Source organism: Calliopsis andreniformis, chromosome 12, assembly GCF_051401765.1.
Source record: "Calliopsis andreniformis isolate RMS-2024a chromosome 12, iyCalAndr_principal, whole genome shotgun sequence".
Taxonomy (NCBI): domain Eukaryota; kingdom Metazoa; phylum Arthropoda; class Insecta; order Hymenoptera; family Andrenidae; genus Calliopsis; species Calliopsis andreniformis.
The window spans coordinates 14,657,138-14,678,566 of NC_135073.1; the positions used below are offsets into that span (position 1 = coordinate 14,657,138).

At 44.6% G+C, this 21,429-nt stretch overlaps 1 protein-coding gene across 2 annotated transcripts in view; it reads right to left on the minus strand.

Moving 5' to 3' along the window:
- Positions 1–21,429, minus strand: part of Sm (heterogeneous nuclear ribonucleoprotein L) — a 125,616-nt gene that overhangs the window by 25,880 nt on the left and 78,307 nt on the right. For both annotated transcript variants that reach the window (XM_076389429.1, XM_076389430.1), the window contains one exon: positions 15,857–15,920. In XM_076389429.1, the coding sequence (XP_076245544.1) occupies positions 15,857–15,920 (64 nt within the window). The remainder of the gene's footprint in view (positions 1–15,856; positions 15,921–21,429) is intronic.

Below are 21,429 nucleotides of genomic sequence, written 5' to 3' on the forward strand. Positions count from 1 at the left end.
ATTGGTGCGCTCTCGCGTTACTAAAAATACAGCTACTTTCGTTTCGTCCTGGATAGAAGAGCGTTCTAATGGCCGTGATTGCGCTCGTTTCTTTGATTTACGAGGGAACTGAGCGCGAATGCTTCGATCTCCATTTTGAAACAGTGTTCAATGATCTCCACCTTCTCGGCGAGGGAGCGAGGGATGAGTCGAAGAATAGTGAAATGGGATTTCCATGGGTTTCCATTTCGTGAGAGGATTCGTTTCGAGAAGGCTGACTCTGAAAAGTTGGCGTACCGACTCCCCCGTGGCTGACTACAAAAACGTCTCATTCTACTTACTACTTCATTCAAGAGAACTACCTTCTTGTTCTACTGCGAATTAAATTATAAATGTAAAATAGCTGTTATTTTCAATGCGCCCGCTGTTCTTTAAAGCGAATTAAAATGGTTCCTGTCGGGTGCTCATCGTCTAACGAATAATAAAACTTCACGATACATGCGCAGCGAACTTGGCACAGGACTTCACTTCAACCGCTCTCTAACTGAATTTAATGATGTGAATCAGATGAATGTTCTTTTATCTTCCTATAAAAGGAAGTGAGACTGTAATTCCACATAATGCAACGAAACGTATCTCGGAATTGGAGTAGCGTCCTCTCCAACAATTTCCCTGCATCCTTTCTACACAACGATCCCCTGGAAAGTTCTGAAATTCAAATAAGGACCAAGGAACACACATTCGAGGACCCGCAGCTCGCAGTTAAAATAGGACGAACTTATTTGAGGAAGAAAAATTATGAAAATCCTAACGAGCCAGAGTGAAGCAGAGCATAATTCGCCAGACCGAAGGACGGTCTGAAACAGAAGAAGCGGTTCATTAAATGACCCAGCCGCGAAGCAGAAAAATTATTTCCCTCAGAAGTCTTTCTCCAAGCGAGCAAGAAGCGTTGTTCGAAAAACGGCGGTTGAAGAGCGCCGTGGCTTTCAATTACCAGCCTCGGTTGCATCAAACGCACATTTTCGTGGCTTATTTGAGGATGCGCTCGAGAAGAGACGCCATTCCATTTCCTGGGCGCAATTTCCTCACTCTGCACCAATACACACGCACATTCTCTCGAGCCTTCTCTTGCATAGTTCATTTCCAGCAGAACCGTCGACCTTGTCGCTGGGATAACATCGCGGAGCATGGCGCTGCTGATTTCCTCGATAATCGGAGGTGAACTCGCGCGTTCGAGGGCCAATGAGAAGTCGTCCTGCCCCACGATCGTTCAAGGGAAGAAATTAGACTGCGCTCGGAGTACTATCGCGAGGACGATGAATTAATGATGTAAGGGAAAATCTGGCCCCGCGGGTACTGGGAGATCACCGCAGAATCGATTCGAGCAGTGATGGGTAATGAAATTCGTATTTTGAATGAGGTACCCTTTACCTAACTTTCTCTGGGTAATTTATTCAAGATGGCTATTTTCATCAACCTCGACTCTCGGGGAGGATCCTTTTTGAATACCCTAAGACTGCTCGTAAATTACATCAGTTTTTGGGAAGCATAGTTGGACTAGAAATATGGCTCAGAAAATTACATCGAGTGGAACTGCTATCTTGCACTAAATTTCTTTACCATAAATTCGACTTAGGAAAATGTAGCAAGAGTTACATAACGTTGAAAACAACCAATTAAAGATAGACATGGATTTCTTTCTAGTTTCTATAATAGGTGAACTCTATTTCAAGTCAGACCTGGTGTTCCAAGCAAGAAGAATACTTTCCAGGAAGAGCTATAAGTCGAACCAAATCAGAGCAGCGCTGGTCTTCCATCAATCAGTCGCCGAGATGTTAACCGAACACAAAGCTTTGTCGTCCGCGTTTTGGGCCGTCAGCCCTCGAGACTCAGTGAAATGAGCGATGTGTCAACATCCTGTGCAGTTATTCAACGAGACTGTCACGGTAACTTAACGACGCATCATCGGTTAAAATGACTGGTTAGCCATCGTGTAACAACAACTCGGATGAATCACTCGCGCAATCAAGCCTGCGGAGGCCTTCTCGCGGCGCAACCAGTTTCTCGCGGTAAAAACGACCCAGGAAAGGGGTCAGCGCAGTCTTACAGCGAGCACGGAGTCAGCTTCGTTATCGAGAGAGATTTGACTTCGATCCTGAGACTATATTGGCCTACTTCACCCTTTCAAGCGATTAATTGCGTTAAGGAGCGTTTTTTCCAGCGCGAAAACCGGATGATCGATGCGAAGAGCGTCAAGTTTCCAAGCTAACCAGATTTCACGGGTTTCGAGGTTCGACTTCACGGAAGTCATCCACGGACCGTGAAGTCTCTGTAGTACTTGGTGCAGCGTATGGAAAACGAGTAAATAGATTAGGGAGAAACTCGAGCGTGACCGAGGGTCGAGTCCCATGGAAACCATAGCTCATCGTGTCTCTCTGCTGAAGACGAATGGCTCTTTCGGTGAAGTCCGATTCGAATTGGAAAATATTGAAGCTTTCGAAACGTCCACAGTTCTCCAATATTTATCCCCATTTCGAGACAACCCTCCGCCATTCCAACTAAAATATCCTACAATCCAGAACGGAAAAGTTAGTCAAAGTTTCTTTTCTCAGACCTCAAACTTCCATCATCCACAGTAATTGAAGTGAACTTGTTCTCTTGAACCTAACCACTAATTCTACTAAAACGAAAGGGAAATACGAAAATACTCCCTCAAAGTTACTTAATATTTGCCAAGTTTAATTGGCTCCTGGATTCTTTGCACATCTCGCGACGTCCCTCGTCAGTCGAGCTGGTTTTAACAAATTCGTGGCACCTGTGCGACCGGTGGATCGCGTGCACGTCAGCCTTGAATCCCGAAGGAGCTTGACGTCTCACGTTAATGACGCTGCTTTAGAACTGTCGACTAGACCGACCCACGCGAAGAAGCCTCCGACTTCGCCAGGCCACGGCTTTGGGGAGTCGGCAGATTGTCTTCATGGGAAATTTGCGACGACTTGTATTGCCAGCCGCTTCTCGCGAAGTTCGCGCGAGACGAAACGGCACAGATAAATGGATTCCGTGCAAACTGAGAGGGGATCGAAGCCGACCAACGGAGGAACGTTGAAATCGAGCGGAGCGTCGCGTCACGGCTTCATGCTGGACGAGATGACGTTAGAATGAGCAATAAGTTACTCATGTTACGCGTAATCCTTTTCCACAACTTTCTAAGCAACGCAGAGGCTTGAAACGTCGAGAACCTACTTACGTGATATTCTCAATTTCTAGGAGGAGTCGTAAAGTTAAGTGACGTTTTTATTTTGCCGATTAGGGGGCTGAAAATACCTACCCGAATTCCTCGTTGCTATTCGTGTAAGTTTGTGGAGTCTGCGTGTGCTTGAAATGGTGGTTCAAGATAATTTATGAATACTCTGCTGGGTACATAGCTACATGAAGGAAGAAGTGTGAATACTTTTCTTCTATCAGAGAAAGTGACGCTATCAGAGATTATAGTCTGGACTAATTCTAAGTGATATTCACGCTTTTGGTCGAGAAGACATTTTACTTCAAATGAAGAAGTCATTGAAGAGATATAAAACTGGTTAAGCAGAAAATCAGAAATCTTCTCGCAAGATGTAAGTCAAAAGCTTCTTGGGAAATGGATGAAAAGTATGGAAGAAGTAGGAGGATGAGGAAAAGGATTTTATTTTTGCAAAGAGAATTTTTGAAGAAAATCAAGGTCCCTCCTCCACTTTCCTCAATCTTGGTCAACATGGAATTACTCCAGCTGCTCGGGTTCAGTTGCAACAAGAAATTCAAAGGGATTTCCCAACAAAAGCAGCTGATGATGCCAAGACGACAAATCTCGTCGAAGTGGTCCTTTCCAAGGACTCGAAGCGTGCAACGCGTACGTGTACGTGACTTAAGGTGGCTCCTTATGTACAGGAAACGAGTAGAAAAGTGATCCTAAATAGAACAAGGTCTCGAAGCGATAAGAGGCGAAGTCGAGTGAATAGACCTCCCTTTCTCTGTTTGATCCCGCAGGAAAGTCCCTCGAGTGCTCTCGCCTGTATTATTTACATTGTTCGCTGCCAAGTCTGAAGTTTTGATCGCGGCTTCTTCGACGCTTGGAGTGGAGGTGTCTCGCGACTGCAAGGGGATGAAGTTCCATCTATTCTCATCGACTCGCGCCGACGAAATTTTTAATTTACCGACGTGGAATCCTATCTTAATTAAAAATCTTCGCGTTCGAAGGGCCTCGATATCTCTGAAGTTCGCAGGAAGCGAAGTTGCCTCGGCTGCTTCGCAAAATAGAACGCCACGGCGCAGGGGAGAAGATTCTACAGGTCTGGGGAGCAGCGCAGGAACCCCCGTCGCCATCTTAACTTGGCAAGAGCTGGGAAAAGATCGAGGCCTATCTTCGAGCCAGTTTCCCATCGGCAACCACGCGGCTCCCACCGTCCGCTTTCCTCCGCCGCCTATCCGCCCAACTTTCAGACAAATTAGCAATTTGCCAGCATCAGACTAGGTCTCAGCACACGGATTGGCCCGGCGAGGTAATGGCCTGACGACCGAAAATTACGGACCGCCTATTTCGTGTCGCGTACTCGATAAATATATAGCTGCGTGATGTACAAATCCATCGAGTTATCAGTTCGACCCTGATTGTTCCTCGAGCGTTTCCTTCGAGGGAAGTTTCGACTTTTATCGGGATGTGGCCCAGCGTGAGTGTGTCATTAGTAAAGGAGAGAGAGCTAGATTTAAGTCCATCACGTTCAATATGTTAGCAAAATTTCACACTGCTATGCTTTTATTTCAAAATTTGATATTATGAAGGAGGAAAAAGTGTTGAAAATCTAATTCCTAAAAAAATGTCTAGAATTTCATAAAAAAAACCCCAAATTCCAGCATGAAATGGCGCTAACTGAACCTCCAACTTCTAGACCCCACAGAGGAACAAATTCTCAAGACCAACGAAATGATGTTCCTACTAACCATCACCCTATCAACTCCAAAGCTCTCCTACTCAGCCCGACTTAGCTACCTAAAACAGCTCCGTCTCCAAAAGGGTTAATTAAATCGCCTCGCCCTAGATTAAACGTAGGAAGCAAGTAGTTCGGGTCGATCTGGCGTTGAAGACAGCCACGGAAGCAACGCTTCCCTCCTCCTTATCTGGTGTGGCACGTACGTCGCATTTACCAGGGAAACGGACGTACAAACTCGACGCGGTGGTTGGCTACAGAGGCTGGAGAGGCTACCCTGATAGCAACTCCATGAAGACGTCCAGCCAGTAATTGAGCATTAGGGTCGACATAGAGGGCCCGGAGGCGTGAACGCGAGCCCAGGTGGTAAACGATCCAATTACTGAAAAATATATCTGAGATTACCCAACACATGCCGCAGGGTTATTACCTAGCGTTGTCGACTCTGGGACACGTCAGAGACAGTACCGAGTGGCGTTGCTAACGAACGACGGAATTACGTAAGTCGTAAAAATCATTCGACGATCGTATGTCGGAGCTTCGAGACAAATTTTATACGAGTGCTTGTCGTCGAGGGTAATAGGAACGATAAAACCTATTATCGGAGGCAGGATGAAGTAAGGTGAAGTTCGAAGAATAACTTCCGCCGAGCATGAGGGGAAGATCGAAGTGAATTTACGAGGGGCGTGTACTTTGCCACTTGTAACCATGAACGGAAAAGTATAATGCAGGATAAAGTAAATTTCTCTGCGAGAGTTGGACGTGGGGGATGAAAGAGGGAATGGGGAGTTAAGGAAGATCGCGGGAAAAGCGGAAAAAGAAGAGCTACTAGAGGAACGATTCGAGTGGAATTCATTAGAATTTTCCTCTCCGTCGACGCGGACTGTTTTGTTCACCAAACTTCCCCGTCAAAGTAAACTTCTCGAAGACTAACGAGCGCCGCTCACCGACGTCCTTCCAATCTCATTTTCTCTACGTGACGAAGATTCCGCCGAGCAGATCCTAATCTCTCGAACGACTTTGATAACGAATTCAGAGCGGAAGCTGTTGCTTCACGGCCGCGCGTCGCGGTAGACGGAGTCGTTCATGTTTTACAGTAGAGCTGAGGAACGCTGCGTTTTATCGCTCACCTGCCACCCTCGCTCGTTTTTCATCCCCGCTGTCCTCTCGCTGGCCCCGGAAGGCGAAGAACGCGGCGGAACGAGCGAAAAAACGGGAAATTTCCTGCCCCTGGATCCGACAGACCGCATTTTACATCACACGTGGGTTTTTTTAAAGGATCTCCACTGTAAACTCTTTATCGATTCGTTTACAGATGCATTTCGGGGCTTTGGCAATTTGTTCAGCGAACGCAAACGTTTTATCGTCGATGTAGGGTTTGATGGCCTCGGTTAGCGAGAGGGGACCTATGATGGCGGTCGAAACAAAGGAAATTTTGAAAGTCAACTGAAATTGGAGTATTTGGAACGAGTTGAGTGCTTGGATGCTGAAGTTAAGTGAGATGAATGTGTCTGTATCAAGGGGAACAAGAGAGAGCTTTATATTTAGTCGAAGCAAACTTACTGTTGGGACTAGCGAAGCGGTCTCTTTGATACTGTCTACTTTTTGCTAATGTTGCGACTGTTTCCAATTCACGGTGAACGAAACGAGGAGTTTCAATTTTTTTAATACATCTCATTTTGATAAACCCAGTGAAAATATATCTATTTTAAATTGCTTAGAATTCTATAAGCCTCATACGAGTCAGGGTATAGTCTGCCCTTTGTCTACCATAATTTGTATCTCTTTCTTCTTAAATCAGTATTAAACAGCAAATCAACTTTAAATGATCCAATATTACCACTACACCGACACTAAAAAAAAAAAGAGAGAAAAAATCTAGAATGTCAAGAAAATCTCTCAAATTTCCCCTCATCGAGCTCATCCTAAGTTCATAAAGTCTCTCTTTTAATTAATAAATCAACCTTCCCCAATTCCTCTCCTCATAAAACAGCACATCGCAGCCCCTCGAAACGTGGTAAGAAACCAGATACCACAGGCAGAGTGATAAAACATTCAAAAATTCATTTTACGCTGGAGCGTAGCTCGCATTTGGCTCCTTCTCTCGGCTCCTCTGCTCCTAGGTTCCGTGCATACATTGGCGTGTATTTACGAATCGAGCAAAGATGCACGCCACGCAGCTCGTCTGACGTAGACGATGGTGACTGACTGGACGGGCTGCTGCAAATCTTCCGTGAAGCCTCCTCTCTCTATCTGAGGAATCCCAATTCGACACGATACGACCACCTCCACCGCCATCGTCGAGAGTTTACTCGAACAACCGCCGTCGATCCCGGAAATACCGCTCTCATTGTGTTTCGTGGACGCGCGCGGGCGCACGCGATAGAGGACACGCCTGACAAATTAATTAATCGCTCGCGAGACGAGCTCGGCGAAAAGAAACTCAGTCGGGCACCTGTTGCCTGACTAGCTGTCACGCTTGAGAAATGGTTTTTGGAAATGTTCGGATAGAGGGGGGACAGTCTCCAATGGGGAAAAAGGGAGACAGCGCAGAAAACCAAGTGGTTGTGGGAACATTTCATTACGGGTGGAATTACTGTAGTCTTCGAAGCGGCTGGATTAGAATTTTTGCCGAATTTTTTTAATTTTGAGAGAGACCTCACTATCTGAGAATCTGACTCTGTTGAAATAAAGGTGTATTAATTTAGTTTTCGGCTCCTTTTTTGTTAAGGATATGTGTACCTACATCTAGAAGAAGTGAATATGGAAATAGATGCATGTTAATGCAGTTTTAGTAGCTATCTAGTTTTAAGTGTTAGTTTCTTCTTTTTCGAGAATCTTTGTTAAGCTTTTGCAGGAGAAGCGAATATAGAACTCCGCTCATTTTCTACTGTACATTCGCTAACGACGTAGGAATTCTTCGCGTAGAAAATTGTGTACGTTGTATTCACTAGTTTAACGCAAGTACAAAATGTACTTGCAGGCTATTATGGATAGAACTGTTCGCGTTAACAGTAGTTGACCCAACCTCTTTCCTTGGGATTCTCGGCAAATACGGTTACCTTGTACAAAATTCTAAAGCGAAAATAGGAAACAATGTGGTAATCCGCGGGCAGCGGTGCTCGTGCAACAGAACGCAATAAGACGCGCAACACGTGTTGTTATGACTGACCGTCTGTCTAACTGCATTTGCGTGCCAGATATTCAGGAACGAAGGACGCCACTTAAACTGAAAAGCCGAGGCATGCGTGTCGTCACTAGGATTCCTACTTTAGATCAATGATCTCTCTCAAGACGCTCGTGAAACGAAGCTAACAAGATCGAAGAAGGATTCTGTGCTACAGTTTCTAGACTCGAACAGAATGAAACGAGTCTATTCGTCGAGAGCGAATTATTCTGGCATTAAACTGTTATTAAACTCGCTGCTTATCGGGAATAAGTTTTCACAGACGTCTAGCGCTGGCGGATATTGAATCTATAGGGAAACGGGGGATTCGATAGCTTTGGGCAGAATTTCATTTTACGCGAGTGAGCTTCATCTTGCTTCTAGTAGATTTCAATACTTTCCACGGACAGAGAACAAGGCTACTGTGCAGACTGGCAGAATCGAATTTGAGGGCAGTGTACCGTGAATATTTAACGTTGTGGTCGTCTAAGTGCAGATATTTCTTCTACATATTTTATGATACCTGGATTAGAGTTATTAGGCTGTTCTGTGGTAGGGTGTTCCCACCATTAACCTTTAGGGAGGTATAGAAAAATTGATTGCATCATACAGAGATATTGAAGAAGCTACTATGCTTTAGAATTAATAAGCTACTTATCTTAAAACGTTAATTTATTCGATACTTGTACCCTTGGGCATAATTATCATGTTGAAATATGATTCTAAATGAATGAGAAATAATCCCCTACAAATTGATGAATAAACCAGAGATGCTCTTACCACGACAAAAAAAGGGAAAAAATAGAAGAACAGAATAGACTGTTAGAACAAGTGTCGCATCCTCGAGTAAGCCCACGTCTGCCCTCATCCCCTATCGAAACTTCCTTCAGCAAACATTTCCCAGAAAATTGTATTCTCCTCTATCGAACGACCGTATCAACTAGAATCAACATGGCCACCGATCCAATCGTGCCCCGACGAAACATCTCAGGAGTGGGTATAAGAATCACGAGGTAAATCCACGGGCGTAGGAAACAAGCTTTGCCTTCGGCCGAGCATATAATCGATAGTTTATTAACCCCCGACGACCTCCGTGGATTCGATTGTAACCGGGACATGCACACGTACGCGCGTCTACTCATCTCTGCTCGCCATCTGAAGTAAAACGCCGCAAGGTTCTCGATACCCATGTCAGTTCCCAGTTAGTCGAACCATGTCCCATCTCGTTTTGATTTTTCGCGCCATTTATCTGGCGAACTTCGAACCGCAGGCCAATCCCCGAGCCGAGGCGTAAAGTTTCATGCAAAAAAGGATCGATCCCCCTTCGTCGACCAAGTTTATTCTCGTATGTACGTTCGTCGTTCGATCACGAGCCCCGTCGCGCCGCGAAACTTGAATCTCCTCCGCGGCGACTGACAGATTTATACTTTGCGACCAGTTCTCCCTTTGTGAACATCTTCTTCCTCTTTGTTCCGCTTTTACTCGCCTAGAGGCCAACGTGCATCGGCTTTGTTCGTTCGTCTATCGACGCTCCTCAGGACGTCGACGTTCCGCGACATTTATATGGAAGAATGTAGCCGACGAGAATTCGAATCGTTGGCAGAGCGATGCACTGGATCGACGACACTTACGTGACGACAGAAAATTGGAGCTAGCTGCGATCGGGAGATTAACTAGCCTCGTTAGGAGCCGCTATTCTTGGAGCTCCAGCGAGTATCGTGGACGCCGCGACGCCTGGCCTCTTCGAGGGTTGTGCGTTGCGACAGCTTGACAATCGGGTCGATTAGAGGCGCTATTTCGTTCCTCGTTACCAAGATGGTAGGTATCGCATTTGGAGGCTCCTTCGTGTCACTGCTGACACGAGAGTAACTCCTGGAGCACTTAGGAGAGGAGCGTCTAAGTTGTTTCCTCGTGAGTTTGGATCTTAGAGTTGATGCTGTATAGATTTTCGAGGGCGTCCGAGAAATTGCAGATGGAGACTTCATAATTTCGGAAACATTTGAAACCCTAATTAGTCTATAGATTGTTGGAGGAGTGACAATGCTTTGAACGTGATATGCAGAAGTGTCGATCGGTATCGATGATGATTAGAGCAATTTTAGTTGTAAAATATTACAAAGCAAGAAGAAGGTGAATTTGTTTATAATTTTAAATGTTAGTAATCGTCGTGCAATTGTTATTAATAACAGGTGTAGCAGAAGTTGTTGTTGCAATGATTATTTTATGGGTAATATCGATTTTGCGCAAATTATTCTTCGTTCGATTAATTTCACTATTCCAATCATTGGTTCCCCCTCTCTTGATCAGAATGATATAAATACCCCTGGAGAACGATGGATTTCTCACTTGCTCCGGGGCCTCCGGAGGAAGCGAGTCGTCCTGGGGATCTCCTGGAGGGACTCTTGGGACTGAACCTCGACTACCCCTCTCTCTGGTCTACTCCTGTCTCTCTGGACTACCCCTTCCTCTGGACTACTCACCCCTCTGTCTTTGGTCTACCCCTTCTCTCTGGACTACCCCTTATCACTGGTCTACCTCTTCTCTCGGGTCTACCCCTTCTCTCTGGACTACCCTTTCACCCTGGCTCACTCATCCCTCTGTCTTTGGTCTACCTCTCTCTCCCTCTCTCTCTTTCTGGACTACCCACCCCTCTTTCTCTAGTCTACCTTTTCACTCTGGTTCTACCCTTTTTCTCTGGACCCTTTTCTTTGGTTTACTCTTTCACCCTGGACTACTTCCTCCTACTAGATACTTCAGTTTTGAAATGAATTCTTTGTCTATTCTTCCTTAACTACGAAACCAGAGAATCCAAGTAGTAGGTCACCACAAACCAATCACATTAAAATTTTAAAGAAAACTCAATTATCTTTAAGAGTCAAACTTCCTGGAAATTACTTCAAGACCAACTGGAACTTCATTCAGATGCAATTACAACGCGATGTTGTGTTCCAAATAGCTCGACGTTGCGAAGGGAAGGAATACAAAATTTCCGTAAAAGTATTCCGGTTTTATGGCTTCATCCAACTTCGCTGAACACGAGACAGCGAACTTAAATATATTCGTGCCCGTGACAAATGGCTCTGAGGTATTCTCCCTATTTATATTCCACCGTTTACTTTCTAGACATCTACGTATGGATAATCTACAATAGAAGATCCAAATTGTCAGGCACGTGTTCGGTATCTAAATTGTCTTTCCATGTTTCTCTAGTTTTATGCAACCATGTTCGCCCAAGAAAATTATACGCCGATGAAATATGCGAAAAATGAGATTAATATTCATAGTCTTCTCCTATTTTACTTCCCGTGACATTTATAGCATCTAACTCTTCCATCACCTTTTTGCATACAAGGGTCGCTGCAATTTGTCTTCCCGCTGCTTTTTCCCTTAACTAACCTTGTTAAACCCTTTCCAGTCCCTCTTCGATCTCATTACAAGGAAAGTTGAAGCATGATTGAATTTGGAACCTTTTGGTCACCTCTAATGTAATCCTAGAGGGCTGGTCAGAAATATTGAGGGAGATTACCCAGATGATCGTACATTATTGAGCTGGCACCGCGGGAGACAAATCGTTGCCATTTACAGAATGGGATGAAATTTAAGAATCATCGGAAGCTTCAACGAGGAAAAATGATGACGTTAGGGAAGTAATAGTCTTTGGCTATCGACTTTACCGATTGATAACATATGACAGAAAGGTATAATTATTTGAAACTACCTACATACAGACTATTTGAAACATTTTACATTCACGAGTGTGGAGTTTCCTCTCTGTTTTATATTATCTCTAATTTCATCGGTCTTATTTCAAAGTCACATCTACTCAATTCACAGCAGAGAAAAGTGGTCTCGAGTGACCAGTTGACAGTGTCTGAACAGGGTCCAAGAAAACAAGAAGCCAAGAGAATGCATCTATCTAGTCATAAAAAGCGAGTCGGTCTCGAAAGGCAAACACAGCCGATCGGTATCGCGACGAACGCGAGCAATTACTGACGAAAAGTTGCCAGAGCACTCGAAAACGCGTTTCTTTCACGGAAATGAAGGCGGTCGGGTGGGCTCGAGCCTCGCCGCCGAGCCTCTAGATCTAATGAAACTTTCATCTCCTTCATGTAGATGCGCGGAGCAAAAGGTTAGAAGTGCAGCAGCCGACCTGACCTACCTTCGGCTTAATTGGTCTAGTGATCTCCTCGTGGAACCACTCGAAAAGGTTACTTCACGCGAGTCGCGAGGAGTTACGAAAAATTAGCACCTTCAAGTCACCCTCCGCGTAACGAGATTCAAATTACACGCGGCGCTCCTTGATTCTCGAATTTTAGTTGCGGACCGACTGTTCGAGGTCAACTTTCGAGCACCTTTTCGATAGACGAGCTAGCCCATGGCACAAAAGGCAGAGCGGAAGATTTTCATTTCAGGGACGAATTACTTAATTGTTCTCATCAAGAGATTTATGGTACAGAGCTTTCTTAGAGATACTAATTATTTTGGAACAATTAAGGAAGCCACGTCAAGTATAATAAAGAATTTCTAATTGCAATTAATAATAGAATAGGAACACTGAGATATTAATGTTAAAAACTGTAGTTTGTAATACTTAGTAGATTCAGGATATTTAGATCACAGAATCTTGATCTCGCAAAGAGTCCTTTACAGGATAACATTACGTCTGTAAAATAATCTGTTATCCAATAGGATCATAAAGTCCAATCTCAAAGTTGATAATCTGGAGCCAGCTAACAAAAGACCTTGTCATTTCATTCCCCTAACAAGTAACGAAAAACACATTTACCTGTTCAATCCTCAAAGACTGCCGACGTGCAATGATGCTCATAAAACGTGCCTTTGAAGTTCCTCCAACCAGACAAGGATTTGCTACAAACTTCCCTTTGCCATGAAGCTTGAAATTACGAACTTCAACTTCATTCCTGGACACAATTCCATCTCATTTTTCCTTCATCTTGAGAAAGCTCTAAAAACCACCTCTGCTGTCCCATCAAAAACGTCACTGTAACTCATCTCGCTCAAAATTGTATCGATCCAGCCGAAACTTCGGCCAGTTCGCGAATAGTTGAATCAGCCCAGTTAGTCACGTATTAAAAGTTTTCCTCCCCCTTGGAAACTTCCAAGGCATGGATTCTAAAAGTTTTTCCTCGCTGTAGTCAACCGAAAAACTCGAGGAAGAATCACAGCGATCGAAGTTCGACGCGTGACGACTTTTCGGACAATGGGCGATCGGCGAAATTTTTCGACTCGGTCCTCGAGGCGGAACGAGTCGTAGGTCGACACCAATTATCGGCGAAAAGGAAATTCGTCTGGTTCGAGGGGAGTTGGAGATTTCGAAGGCAGCAGAAACGAGACGAGAGCGTCAGCCGCGTGTAATTGGACCGAATTCCTCGAGTTCCGTGGCCGGTTGTCGTTTACGTGGAATAGTGCGTCAGGAAGCTTTGTACCTGGCACGGGGTTCGCGGATCGTTCCGTTTAGGCGTTCACTCTCAACTTCTTGCGGTTTAATTGCTTCGAATCGCTTAACTCGGAGAAACCAGCCGCGGTGTACTTAAATTAATTGTACCCTGAGACAGGCCGAAAACTTGAGAGAGATCAGGGGCGAAAAACGAAAGCGACGCGGAGTTGGCGGACTCCCTTCGCTTTTGTGTGCAAATTGAGGGTGCTGTGTACTCGATGCTTGGGAAATTGTAATTGCTAATATTTTAGGGGATGAAACCCTGTCGACCGTTTGATGGGCGAAATTGAATGAGACTGGGGACTTCGGAGCAATGGGGGTTATCGTATTTTGAGGTGGGAGGGTGTCGATGATAAAGGGTGTTGAGGATGAAGACAGTTCTGAGTCCTGAGATCTTGATGAGGGTTAAGGGCTGATGGTCACGAAGTTAGAAGCATATCTGAGATACAGGGGATGAAGGGACAATTATAGGGTCCTGATGTCGAGCTCACTGAACACCTCATTATCGGATTGAAGTCAGATTTGGAACCTTGTTCGTCTTCTTTTGGAGAGACTTCAGATCCTAATTTGCGATTTCAACACGAGAATCTTACATATCTACTAAAATCCTATAAAATTGAGACACAGCAAGCCAGAGATCCAGGGAATGAAATTTCACTCAGAATTAATCATCAAAATGAACCACCCACGGCAAGCTTCCCTACTTCGATGAACTGCAGCTAAGTAATTACAACCTTTCTTTCACCCCGAACAAAAGGCTCGAAACTATTTCGAGCAAACAATATTACCATCAGACGAGGGTAACTGGCGTGAAGAGTCGCGTGCAACTTCGTTCCAACAGAAATTCAGTTTCGAAACTGGGATTCGGCTGCAGGCCGCGTGCGAAATTCGAATTGGGTCAAAGAGAAAGATTCTCACGCGCGAAACGTTAATTCGCGCGCGCTGCTGGGGAATGCAATTGCATTTCCATCCAAGTTCACCCCCCGCGCCAGTCGGTCCCGTGATGGACGACAGAACAAATTGGTCACCGAATGATCGCGATTTAAAATGGAAAATATCGCGGCAGCTGCCGACCGAGCAGCCTTTATCGCTCGCTACAATGGATCGCACGCGTTGATAGGACGCTTTGGTGTAGCGCTCGGAGCATCCCTCGAGCTTTCGAGCGAAGCGTGCGCCGACCGTACCCTTTGCTGTCGCCTTTCCGTGAACCGCGTTAAACGTGCCCGGCTGCGTGAATTGTTTTGTTCGTTTGATCGCGATAGAATCGATACGAGCTGCGCGCCGAATAACTCGCCTCGATGTACCAGGAGCGTTCCCATTGTTTCGTTTATGTGAGGAACGCGGCGAAATGGCCGTCGATTACGGGGTAATTTCAGGGGACGATAGAGACTGGCGAATTTTAGGTGGAATTTCTGAAGATTCTATAGCTATTCACGATAAGGGAATCGAAATTTCAAAGGGGGATTGATTTCCTATACCTAATTACTGAAACTTTAACTCTCTGCACTTCTATACTGAGTGTGACTCGACATTTTTACATTGACTTGAGATAATAGGGAAAGAAAATGATCAACCTTTGAAAGTGCAGAGGATTAAGAAAAATTAGAAGTACAAAGGGTTAAGTTTGAACACTGTCACCTTACTTATCTGCTACAGAAATCGAAAAAGGGATTAGGTATTCCGTAGACTCGGTCCATCTACTATCTTCCATTTGCCAAAAAATTCTACCCCAGTGTCAATCTCGCGTGACACGAATCCCGAGCTCAATTCGTTCCAATGAAAACACGTTCTACTTCCATTCATAGCAGCTTGGTCTCAGCTGAGTTTTTTGGTATTTCAGCGCGATCTTCGATCGGGGTGCGCGTTGCCTCCTCAACGAGGGATGCATTTTACGGAAACCCTCCAAGCTCGCGTTTGGACTACGTGTTTTATCCAATTAGCATCTCTCGTGGGTGGGCGAGCGCGTGGTAAGAAGACGAAAGACGGGGAAAAGAGGTCGAAAAGCCGTGAAATTAGGAGGAACACGTGTCCGCCTTTCGAAGTGGAGGATCGCGAAGGCAGAGGCGCGAAAGGGAACGATTCCTGGTACTTCGGGCGAAATTCATGCACGCACGTACTACGCAGCCACTGTACGTGACGCCAATGGCTGAAGAGTTCTTCAACGTGAACGCGTCCGTGGTGTACGTCTTTCGATGTATGCGACTGTAACGCCGACGTGAATAACCAAAAAAAAGATAAATAAATCAGAAATGGAGAGATAGAGAAGGGTAAGAAGTAGGGGGTGAAACTCACCCAGCGTGGGCGTCGTGTAGTCCCAACTCTCTGCGTCATTCTTGTAGACGTTCAGCTTTGTAGGCTGCGAACAGAAAATATCAACAGTTAATTAAAAAGAAATTTTAGCAGTGTAAAAATATATGTGTATGTATTAATAATTATTGAGTTGCACATTTTTCTATTTCGCCAGCTTCTATTTTAGAGCCAGCTTTGAAAAGAATCGGGACACCATCGAAAACACATAAAATGTGATTTACCACCCTATCGTGAATACATGGAGATATTCATGCACTCCAAATCCCATTGGATTTTTCTCTGGAACGACTGAAAAGTCTATTTTCAGAAGCTGATTCATATCCCAAAATCGAAATTCTACTTTCACAGGTGAACCTTTAGAACTGTGATGAAAAAGTATCACAGATATTATCGTGTGACAAACGTGCAATATTCTTTGGCTCACGAACGATCGCGGAAGTTTCATTAAAAATTGGGTTCCCACAATTTGGAGCTCACTTGAATTTAACATATTCTATATGCAGTCGTGATTCAGCGACCGTGGACGGAATCATTAACGCGAGAATTCAACGCGCGCCCTCCCGTAAATCCCTGATTAGGTATGCATGTGTCGTTGCAAAATAAATTATACAAATACGCGGTCGTCGGTGGCGCGAAATGAATCGCAGGAGTTATACGGAAGGCCGATGGGTCACGGGGCAAAACGTTTTAATATCAAAGCAGGTATTTAACTGTTTATCCCAGATGGAATTGCTGCAGCCTGAAATCCATATCCTCCCACGACTGTTCTATTAAATTTCAATCAGCTCGACGTTATTATACGTCACTCGTGCACATCAAAGCCCTCTTTGACGCGACCACGCACTCGCGTTCTCTAGTTTCCCCGAGATCTTTTTCCTTTTTTTCCCCCCGCTTTCCTCGTCCCCTGGTCCTCGCCGAGAGGAACGCAGGCTCTCTTTGTTCCCCGAACAAAAAATTTAATTCTTCGGTAAAGCTCGGCGAAGCTTCCCCGAATAATCTCCAGGCTTCCCAACGGGGGAGCACTTTTTCGTCCCTCTGTGTGTCCCACCGAAAATTTTACTTTCATCGAGCAATCGAGTCCCCGTCACTTCTCAGAGTACGTCCGAATCGAAAATTTACTTTGCAAGATGGTTTCATCTAATGCACTTGGTGACAAATTGCTGTGCAAATAGCGACGCGGAGAGTTCACCGACGAAGTGCATTATTTACAACTGTGCACGCAGTCTGGAAAAGTCTATAGACTTGGCGCTGACAGTAGATTGCCAAGCTGAGTCTACTCTGACTTCTGACTTACGTTTGACTGGTGAATTTCGGGTTACGAAGTTTGTCTAGTTTCCTAATCGTGTCTAGTTGAGTGTCTTTTGGGAAGTCTGAATTGGGTTTGACGGGGAATAGCTCACTCGAAAGGAAGCTGCATTTGGCAACTTGTCTGACTTTCGAAACTTGTACAAGTTCTTCTTCCATAGGTAAGGAAAAGTTAAGAAATGGCTTTAAGATATCAAAGTAAAAAAAACGTCAGACAGAAAAAATAGGGGTTGAGACTTTGTCAATGATGATAGGCACTTAAAAAATTAGTAAAATTAGTCTCTGAAATTCAGCATGAAGCTCGTGGCAAGGACCATATCAAGAAAAGCAGTGATTATCACAGTCACTTTCCCCATTTTCCCTCACCTGTAGCTGAAAGCCTTGTATTATTCAGAAGTGAATCTGTATTCTACTGAGGTGAAAGTCTGTGTGTCTCTGAATATTCATATACGACTAGTGTTGATTTCTATTTAGTATTTTTATCTCTGCAGCAGTTTTAAAGCAGCCCTTTATGTGACTGAAAGTGACTGAACTTGGCGAAATTCCGACTGATCCCGCAGATTTGCGCGTTTACGATTATGTCCTCAGTGGCTGAGAAAGAATGGTGAGGGAGAAGGCAAAGGGAAGAGAATCACGGTTAATCCCAGGTCTCAGTGAATTCGTCAGTGAGATCACCTAGCAGTCCCGTATCTTAGATTCCAAAAGGTTCGGTCTGGCGACGGGGGATCTGTGCACGAAGGAATCGATGACCCCGCAGGAACTTCAAGGAACAGGGACTGATGAAAAGTCCTCTGGCGACCACACGTTGATCGCTATTCAGGGTGAAGGGACAGGCGACTGGAAGCGCATACAGTCAGCAGAAACTTGGAACTCCTTTGCTGATGAATCAGATCTTGAAACCTAAGTATTCATTGGGAAATTTGCAAACCCTACGTTGACACTTTCTTGGGATTAAAATACACCAGAAAATAACCTATTAAAATAGATGAACAGGCTACTCGACTATTCTACTCTCGTTAGAATATTCACAGCGCTATATAAATGATGTACTTTGAATGCTTCTTTTAAACCAGAAGACATTTGCCATTAGTTTACTCAGTGTCGTGAGAAACGCCTCGAGAAAGATCGATCAGGCACGGGAAGCATTGGAGTCGCATAAACGCAGTGAAATTAGGCGTTCGTAATTAACCGTTCACTGGTGGGCGATCTTCCGCTTGAAATTTATCGGATCACGCGTCGGCGTGAAGCGTGCCGTAAATTTGAAAGTCTCTTCTGGCCACGCTTTCAACGATCGTAAAAACGTCCAGACGTGCTCTCCGCTTAACAAATGCCTCTGGTCGTTCCCCTTATTTCTCATAAGAATAATTCCAGCGATCCCTGACACGAGAAAGTAAAACGCTCCGCCAGCAAGAGAAAAAGATATACTGATGGGACCAATGGTGTGGCGTTTATTAATGCAATCAAAGATCGCGTTGAATCGAATCCACACCTCTTATACTCCTTCAGGAATGAATTATGGGGGTGGTTTAGTTTTGAGAAAGGGATGACAGCAAGTAAAAAACAAGAAAAATTGCAGAAATTTTCTTCAATTTACACAGTATCCCTCCCTCTCCTTAAAAAAAGGAAAAGACTATTTTAAAAAAATTATAATAATTCATCTTGATGTTACCCATTTACAAGCTATAAAACAGTGAACATTTCAAAGCCACAAACACTTCATAAAATATTTTCCCACCTAATGCTCGAGTATCGAAATGACGAGAAGCAACAACAGGCGTAAATCTCCCGATACATCGCATCAAAACGTTAAGAGGAAAGTGGTATTAAGAAAACACGCGTATCTGGTCTCACAGCTGCGTGCACGGGCTCGACAATAACTGTAATTGCGCTCGACGTAGTGGAGTTGATACGTCCTGCCGAGCCTATGCATTTTCGCCGCGGTATTTCGCGTGATTTATCGCGGTGACGGCTGGCGGAAAGGGAGGCGGATAAAAAAAGGAGCAACGTTGGCCCTTTTGTCGGGACACTTTTTTAACGGATAAAAATTTCGTGCTGTTACCAGAATATACGGAAACAGAGGTAGAGAGGGTAGGGGCAGCGGAAAATATTCGACGCGAAAATAGCCGTCACGTCGGAACTTTTGGTAAGAGATTTCACAGCTTCGCGACGTCTCGTGGTTTCTATTCTCATTGAATTCTTGTGCAAGCTGACTGTGAATGTCGATACGGCCTCATCGATCTGTGCTTTGCGAAGAGTAAATTGACAGAAACTGTACTTTTATATAGCCTATGTCATTCGAGAAGAAATAACCATTTAGACAGTGAAATAATTTTCCAAATCGGTTCAGTAATTTCAGAGCTTACTCTGAAAAATCAAAGCAATTTTACCTCTTGATATATCTGTACAGAAGCAGAGATAAATATTCAAACTATTTAGACGTACAGATGCTCATATTCCAAGAGCAAATTAAGTAGCGAAAATGTATACATATAATAAATACATCGCAGTAGACAGTCTTATATATCCACAGTAAACGGTCTTGCTGCTAAAAACAGAGAATATCTACGAGCTGGTACATAAGTTTACGTGATATTGCATATCCCGCAATTGCGGCGTCCTAAGTGAAATTATTAAAGCGGGGAGATACGGCGCGCCAATTCGTAGCAACAGAATTATTCAAGCGCTCGAAAACGCTAATTTCGCGCTGCAAGAAGGTCCGTGTACGGATGCACACGCCTCCCACCGACCCCTGTTCCAACTCTTATTGAATTCACGACGGAAGCTGAATTAAGGAATCGGGAATTCGCGTGCATTAGGCGGCTGCAGGAAGAAACAGCAGTGGATGTCGGTGAAATTAAAAGAGGCGCTGAGAAACATGGAAACTGGCTGAAGGAGAAAACAGGGAAGTACAAAGTGGCGAAAGTTGAAACCTCTTTCAACCTTTCAGAGTGCGACAAAACGCCACTACAAGGCACAGCGAAGTAGTTTTCAAAGAATGGCTGGCCCACGAGAACTTCCTCTGTCGCTTTTTCCTTCAAATCTAATGGTAGTGGGGAGAATTTAGATGCAAGATTATGCAGTCGTGAATATGTAGTCCACTTGTTCAGCGGGTAACAAACAGTGTTGTTTGGGTAAAGAGTACTCAATACTGGAGTTGCACTAACTTTACACATTGTTGTATTGCTCCGACTCGGTCCCTTAAGGAGAACGGGAAACATTAGATACAGACGTTCTGTTAACTCTCCAGAAATCCCTGGCGTCCTACTTCCAAAAGCATTCATTACATGTACATCGAAAAGTAATTAAATTTCCCTAATCAATATTTTTTATACAATGGCTTCTTAGAAATCCTCCTAGCAAACTTTTCGGTGAAGAAAGGTGACCCTCACCTCTCTGTCATGCAAGCGAGTAAAAAATGATCCTCGGTAAAAATTCAACTGGGGGATGAAAAAGTAGAGGCTTTACCCTTTCAAATGAACTCAGACACACTATTGTACGATTTTTTTTCACAAAGTTACAGCAGCTGAAAGGTCAACAATTTTTCGGTCTAAAATTAGTGATCTCAATACAGGACGTGGCTTTCGAGTATATCCGACAGATGAAATATAACTTCTGTGACGCCAGGGTTCGGCCATCAGTGTTATATACCCATCCAAACCTGTAGCTACAATTCCTCGATGAAATACTTCAATGCTGTCTCTCGAAACTAAATTCCCTCCGACTGGAACGAGAATCGACGAAGAAAAATCTCATTTGGTGGGACGCTTATCACGCGACACCTTTCAGAGGAAGAAAACGAAAGGGGCGCGCGAGACACAAAGAGACAGGGAAGCGACAAAAAGGCGAGGCGACAAAAGTGCGCGACTGCACTCCGTAAGACGACTCTTGTGGGTCAGCCGGCGCAGCTTCGATTCGAGAAAGCTTTTCCGAGTGGCCGTGTTAGGGACGGAGGAACGAGACGAGTTATTGTGGAGCTCGCGGGGCGAGGAGTGGCGACAAGCAGCGTGAAAGGGCTTCGAGCAGCGCGGAGCGACGCTGCCTTATCGGACGTTCTCGAACGGACGCTGAATTATGGATTTATAATCTCGCGTCGCCGCGGAAAAAACGATTTAAGCCCGGCGCTCGTTTAATTCCCGTTTGTCAGCCCCCCTTTCCTGCTCGCGTCCTCGCTCGATACGAGGCTCCTCGACAGCTGAACGAACGCCGCCGATCGACAATCGAGAAATACGAGCGAGATTTTCGTGTAACAT